Source organism: Portunus trituberculatus, chromosome 38, assembly GCF_017591435.1.
Source record: "Portunus trituberculatus isolate SZX2019 chromosome 38, ASM1759143v1, whole genome shotgun sequence".
Lineage (NCBI taxonomy): Eukaryota > Metazoa > Arthropoda > Malacostraca > Decapoda > Portunidae > Portunus > Portunus trituberculatus.
This window is the reverse complement of record NC_059292.1, coordinates 32591543-32599042: the sequence shown is the minus strand read 5'-3', so window position 1 is coordinate 32599042 and position 7500 is coordinate 32591543. Positions and strand designations below refer to the sequence as shown.

General features: G+C 36.8%; 1 protein-coding gene across 9 annotated transcripts in view; it reads left to right on the top strand.

The window, feature by feature from the left end:
• Window positions 1-1381: 1381 nt before the first annotated feature.
• LOC123514532 (flocculation protein FLO11-like) overlaps window positions 1382-7500 on the top strand; it is a 38568-nt gene continuing 32449 nt past the window's right edge. For 6 of the 9 annotated variants that reach the window (XM_045272449.1, XM_045272448.1, XM_045272447.1 and 3 more), the window contains exon 1: window positions 1384-1821. In XM_045272449.1, the coding sequence (XP_045128384.1) occupies window positions 1740-1821 (82 nt within the window). In that variant the 5' untranslated portion in view covers window positions 1384-1739. Of the gene's footprint in view, window positions 1822-7500 lie in introns of all 9 variants that reach the window. The other 3 variants (XM_045272442.1, XM_045272445.1, XM_045272446.1) reach the window with 3 other exon arrangements.

Genomic DNA, 7500 nt, shown 5'->3' with positions numbered 1-7500 from the left:
TATATATATATATATATATATATATATATATATATATATATATATATATATATATATATATATATATATATATATATATATATATATATATATATATATATATATATATATATATATATATATATATATATATATATATATATTTTTTTTTTTTTTTTTTTTTAGCCTGAACGAAATACTCAATGCTGATTGGTTGAAACAAAGTACACGTATATGAACCTACGACTCCTAACTATGCTATAATGACACTATCTCACCAAGTTCGAAAACATTAAGAGAAAATTAATAATTTGGTAGCTATTTCTGTACCATTTAACTCTGGCTTCTCTTTTACAATAAATAAAGATTACGCTATCCTAAGGTCTGAGTTACAATATGCCCTATACTTTATGTTGAAGTCCTGATCAGTTAATGCATGATTACATTGTAATGCGTGTTCTCTTATATTTGAGAAACTAGGCTCAGTGATACGAGCATTTCTTCTATACAATACTCCAATGTGCTCAGAAATTCGAATTTTTAGGTTCCGACAGGTGGAACCAATATATTTTATTTCTACTGATATATATATATATATATATATATATATATATATATATATATATATATATATATATATATATATATATATATATATCAGTAGAAATAAAATAAAAAGAAAGACATACATTTTTCGCAATGTTTAGTGGCATGAATGGCAGCATATTTGCGATCACTATTTTTCCTCCATTAATAGATCATCTTAGTGTTTTCAGTCTGCGTACTGTGTTCCAAACAATTCATCAAGAAGAAACAGTGCATAAAAAATAATACTAATTTGAGACTTGTGACAACAACACTAAAAATCTTAAGATCTTTAGCAACAGTAATCACAAACATGATGAAACGTGTGAGACACAATGTTTGACCCATGACTTCTGTGAGAAGTCTCTCTCTCTCTCTCTCCCTCTCTCTCTCTCTGTCTCTTTCTTTCAGGACCATTTTCAAGACGGAACGGGGAAAAAAAATGCGACAAAACTTCTTGAGTCACGAGGATTTTTCCTCCTCAAGAGTGTAGGGGTCTGATGGGGCGTCTGCGTGGCGTAACTGGCAGCGGTTATCTTCAGGTTATCGTTGTCCCACCAGTAACTTGATAAGAATTTTTCCATTATCATTAGTAGCGGTAATTACGTAAAATATTACTTGTTTGTTTGTCTAAATGTAGAGTAGCGATGAGTCAGGTGCGGTTTGCTCCAAGTGGCTGTGGTGCAGGTGAAGTAAGGTGTCGTCGTGACATTTGCACGATAAACATAAGGATCATATCAAATATTGAGATAATCACCATCACTCTTATCTCTCTCATGTTATCAGATGAATAGCTCTGTTGCTGGAGGTTCTTATCGCCGTCTAGTGGAAGTTGGAGCTTGGTGCAGCAACACACCTTGGCCCAAGTCTCCTGTGTAGTCCTCGATTAGTGGATGGAAGTACTCACTCCTGTCAATGCTCGTAACCAGGAAGTAGTTTCAGTGTCTGTGTGCGGTGTTCAGGTTCAGTGGCTTAGAAAAGTAAGAAAATAATATAAAACAAATAATAAGCGTAGTAGAGCTTAAAGCTGAAAATATAGAAGTGTTGTGACGTCTCCTTACTATATATGTATATATAGTAAGGCCAGGCGTCACCATCTCGCCGTAAGAAATCACGGGAGGTTTGACGCAGATAACTCCTCCAGCAGTTGTGGTGTTCAAAAAAGGAGGAGCAGCATGGCGTCCATACGAAGTCTTGCATTCTTCGTGTGGGTCTTTGTTCAGGTCCTTCTGGTATCCGCCCAACGGAGAGAAGAGGGTAAGTCTTGGATAGCCAGGCCTGGCAGCCACGAGGCTGGCTGGGGGCGGGGGCAACTGCATGACTAACTATTGTCACCCTGAAGGATACTATTCTTTCTCCACTCAATCAAATTTCCTTTTTTTTTTTTTTCGCATTCCTCAAAAAAGAATCCCATAATAATTTTCTTGTGTAGTGCTGAATTGCCTTCAGGAAAAGTAGACGCCTAACTTTCTTTGACCACTACCAAGATATTATAACAGTTGGACAACTGAAGCCCTTAATCTCCCACCGCAGTCTTGTACAAAAATTACACAAGAAGCGCTCTCTCTCTTCAATGTATCAGGCTTCGGCAAGATATTAGAGCCGCTGACCTTCCTTGCCTTACCTCAAACGTTTTGTTGCATGATGTGAAAACAATTGAAATAAATTAATAAGCAAAAAAATAAATAAACATAATATCTTGACAGTAAATTAAACCTAAATCAATCTCAATAAATAAATAACAAACGTGTGATTCGTCCACTGCCACTACAAGAGAGAGAACTTTATTGTTTCCACTTATCTAGTAACAATGCCGTGGTATAGAGAGCCTCGCCAGACGCTCAGGGTACATCAGTAAATAGAATTCACTGGTCATATTCAAAGCAAAGTAAAACTACAATTATAAACAAAATTCATTGGTTGTATTTTAAAATCGTATCATTCTTGCCACAACTTGATACTACCAGTTATCGAAAATAACTAAATATGGCATTGTTATAGTTCTACAGCTCAAAGTATGGTACAAAGTAAAGCATATAAAACAAAGTTTGGCCATCAAGATCCCAACAAATAACAAGTCTCATGTTAAAACTTTTTCCAGTTATGTACATGTACAGTACATTACACAAAGGGAACCCTTTCCACATGGCTTAGGCCTTGGAGAAAATACATTATACATATAAACTTTTCGTACTGATAACTAAGACTGTTAGGCTTAGCAGTGAACAACCACAAAATATTGGTTATTGATTGTAGGAGTGAGAGCGAACATGATAACTGCGCAGAACATTGGATTGGAGATTCCGAGCACAAATACAGTTAAATGGACAGTTACATATCGAAAGGCAGTTATTCCAATGTGTCGCCAAGGTATCTGATACCAACAAAATGTCTTATAATTGCTCTGTTCGTGATGTCAACACAATGTAAGAATGACCTTGACAAACACCATTGGAAAACACCATTGGAAATATCAGTACAAAAGTCTGTCAGTGACACCAATGACCGATCAGCTCCCTTTGTGTGTGTGTGTGTGTGTGTGTGTGTGTGTGTGTGTGTGTGTGTGTGTGTGTGTGTGTGTGTGTGTGTGTGTGTGTGTGTGTGTGTGTGTGTGTGTGTATGTACTTTTTTTCGTAACGCCTCGTTAAATCAAGAACAAGCTTAAGTTTCCAAAAAAAAAAAAGCTTAAAATCTGCACCGAGTCAGAAGATTACACGGGACAGGATTTCCAATACACGATTGTCCCGTGAACAGATAAACACAACACTAAGATGCAATCACAAACACAACAAATCAACATCATAAATATAGAGAACCATATGCGTAAAAACGAACATGGGAACAAATCAGAAAAAATAAAAGTGGTATGAGAAAAACACACTTTTACCTGACCCTTCCCCTTCCTTCCCCGCTGACCTTTCCCACTTGTTGATGTTGTCCATGGACTTCATCCTGACCAGTAATTTCAAGAACTATTACTATATTAATTTCTAACTCATTTAATGTTTCAAAAGGACCGGAATATCGGCTGGCGATCTCCCATTTCGTCACTTTAAGCTGTCATTATCACGATCGTTTTCAGATTTTTTTTTTTTTTTTATGTAGGAGGGACAGCTGGCCAAGGGAAACAAAATATGAAAGAATAGGCCCAATTTTTTGCCAGTTCCCTAAAAGACATAGGAGTGTAGTAAAGACAGATCCTCCTAACGATTGATATCTTCCTGACGACAAGATTTCCTGGTAGCTGAAATAATATAACATCCTAGAAACACCTGTAGCGAGGCGGCGACCTATTATAGTACTTACATGCACTCTTTATGTGATATTGCTTTGTTATTCGTCACATGCATCTGGAGCCATTGTTGTGCCTATACCAGGTGCCTAATGTTTCCCTGTGATTTTAGTGTGGCACGCGACTAAACTGGTACACAGAAGGCATTCATCATTACCTGTAGATTCGCGCCAAATTTCTTCCCACATTTGTATAACATAGAGGATATCTGACTGTTTTCGTCTTAAGTTCTTCTATCTTAACCTCTCGGAAGATAAATAAATGAATAAAGGTAAACGACGAAACTTCCTGTAGAACACAAATAATTTATCTTTCAACATGGCAAAAACATAAAAAGACGAACAAACACACACATAAAAAAAAAAAAAAAGCCTTAGGTTGGATTGAAAAACATTACCGCCAGTCTGTCGAACATTTGTCAGCTATTCATTTGGTGCAGGCTCAGGGAGAGCACTGAGCATTGGCAGGTGTGGCTGGCTAAATACTATTTATACTCCACCACTTTACAAATTCAGATAAAGCCAATACAATTCATATTAACTACCGAAAGTGGTAATTACCTTCCTAACTTGAACATCTGAAGCAATACATTAACACTTTCGTTGCAAGTATAACCACTAATATACTATGACATGATTCAAACTCCATTCGATATCAGCAAAATAAAGTGATATAAAGGAAAATATGAACAGCATATCAATATTAACAAGAACACTTCGCACGTAAACTTACACTTAGATAATGCTACTGATACCCATGGTGTGTCAAGCTGCGTTGTGCAATAGTGAACTGATCTCTTATTATTGAGTGGAAATACGTGCCTTTTGAAGGAAGCACGACACTTATACTCGCATGTAACTGACGTAAATATCTCGACAAGATATCGCTGAAAAAGAGGGCAGTGAAATGATTAGATAAGCAATAAAACTATGGAGAGGCAGGTACATTACAAGGCCACACGAAGCAGAAAGTCTGGCACGAGTATTGTGTTCGTATTCATATAAATCAGATCAATATTCTCTTAGGATTCGGTGTCATCTTAGGTTATTTAAGGAGATAAAATAAAATCTTAAATGTAATTCTGATGAAAACCTAAAGCTTTTAAGAATTAATGTTTGAATTACAATTGCAATTACCATAAAAATGAGAAACAAAGCTAATTAAGATTAAATTTGTTGAACTAGTAGCAGCAGCAGCAGCAGCAGCAGCAGTGATAGTAGTATTAGGTCATTAGAAGTATAAGCTTCGTGTGCAAGTATAAATACCAAGCGGTGAGAATAGTCAAGGCAAAGCAACTTCGTCGTGTTTGGTATACTTGAAATAATTAGAGTTGCGTCTCAATGAATACTTGCAGCCACAGATTCAGCAATAAAGATAATGACACGCTTGAGTTGTTAAGCCTTGCATTGTCTCATGGTATTATTGTACTTCATGGCAGGAAGGGAAACGCTAGGCAACTGTATATGTGAAATAATCATGGTTGCTTGCAGGTATTAGAAACTATGGAGATGGACAAGTTTAAGAATAACAAAGTAGATATAATGGCTTGTGCTTTATAAATGTATTCTTTCTGATGAATCTCGAAAATATTACTAGATTTTGTATCTTGATTTTGTTGTTAAATTTAATGAAAATATTGTAATTAGGCGTACATTTTCATGCGATAAGAAGGTAGATTTATATTCAACATATAGAAAGAAAGTTACAAAGAAATTCCTCACATTGCAACATAACATACCGTTTCTTTGGAAGTGAGTCTAATCAAGTGTTTGAGCTAGTAAAGTTGGGACATTCATAAGAGACGTATTAGGAGAAATAGGAATTAGTAAGCTCTAGCACATGGTATGCTTGTGCCTCTAAAGTATTGGAAGAACGAAACTGCTTATTTATGCCGCATCCTGAAACATCGTAAAAGTCAGATTAATTTTAAGTCTTGCTATTTGTTTCGTAAGTATAGCTAGTTGTATATTCTACAACAAAGCTTCTAGTGGGCCTGCCTTTCATCATGTATTGAGTCACACACATCATTTCTAAGAAAAGAGGGGGAACAGATTGCTTTCCTTGATGCGTGTCACCTGACACACCTTCACGAAGTATATAAACTGAAGTGACTTGAATACAATTTTCCCTCTAGAGAATGTACGAATGAAGATGTGAAGCTGTTTTATGTTTTTATTTTTTCTCTCTCTTATTGTTCTTGTTTATTTCTTCCTTCTTGTTGCGCTCTTGTGCTTGTTTTCAATATCACCTTTTTCTTTTCATACTCCTATTCTCTTCTTTCCTCCCTTCCTGTCATCTTTTCTTTGCCGTTTTCTTCTTTTTTCTTTCTTTTCTTTTCTTATTTTCTTTCTGTATTTTTTTTTTCGCAATACTGATACTAAGACCATTTCCTTCTCCTGTTTCCACCGTTCAGCCTAACGCTTTTGATTACTCTTTTGCTTTACCTGTCTCTAATTTCCTTTATTTTTTTTCCTTCTAACTTTGCCTTTCTTATTTTCTTTCTTTCTTCCTTTTTTCACAATACTGATACTAAGACCATTTCTTTCTCCTGTTTCCACCATTCAGCCTAACGCTTTTGATTACTCTTTTGTTTTACCTGTTTCCTTCTTCTTCCACCTCTTCTTTTTTCTCATCTTTTTCCTCCTCCTCCTCCTCCTCCTCCTCCTCTTCCTCCTCCTCCTCCTCCTTCTTCGTCGCTCCATACTTTTTATTCAGTTTATTTTCCTCTTTTTTCTTCTTTTAATATATTTCCTCATTGTATCATTACCATTCTTGTTCTTATTTCTAATCTTTCCTTGCCCTTGTTTCCCTTCCAGCGTGGCTTTAGTATGTCCGTTTTGCACCTTTAGATTCCTTTCCTTCATGTTTTTGTTTTCTGTAGATTTAAGCCAAGATCACTCACACACACACACACACACACACACACACACACACACACACACACACACACACACACACACTTCTTATCCTTTGGGGAATTTTATCGGCTCTGTAAGGAGACTGGCACCTGAGTAGGTTTTTCTTTTTTATGTTTTTGTTCCTCTTGCCCAGTCCTCTCTTACATAAAATAAAACACACACACAGAGAGAGAGAGAGAGAGAGAGAGAGAGAGAGAGAGAGAGAGAGAGAGAGAGAGAGAGAGAGAGAGAGAGAGAGAGAGAGAGAGAGAGAGAGAGAGAGAGAGAGAGAGAGAGAGAGAGAGTAAGCTTAGTCTTCGGTTAATAATATAATGGTGGTGGTGGTGGTGACGGTGGTAATAGCAGTGTTAATAATAGCAAGCAATATGTCACATCAATAAGCATTTTCTAATAGCAGACGGAGATCCTTCTTGACATAGGTAGTGACGGAGGCAACACGGAACAATAAAACACCAAGGAACTCAAAACTGCTCATATGCAATGTCATACTTTTTTCCCATTAGTGCCTTTGATCATTCTGCTTTCCATCCTCTCTCTGTCTCTGTCTCTCTATATCTCTCTCTCTCTCTCTCTCTCTCTCTCTCTCTCTCTCTCTCTCTCTCTATCTCTCTCTCTACCAGGCACTCTTAACTCTCCTCCATCATTTACTCCTTTCTCTCCTCCACCAGTTACTCCTCTCTTTTCTCCACCAGGCACTCCAGTCTTTCCTCCACCAGGCACTCCTCT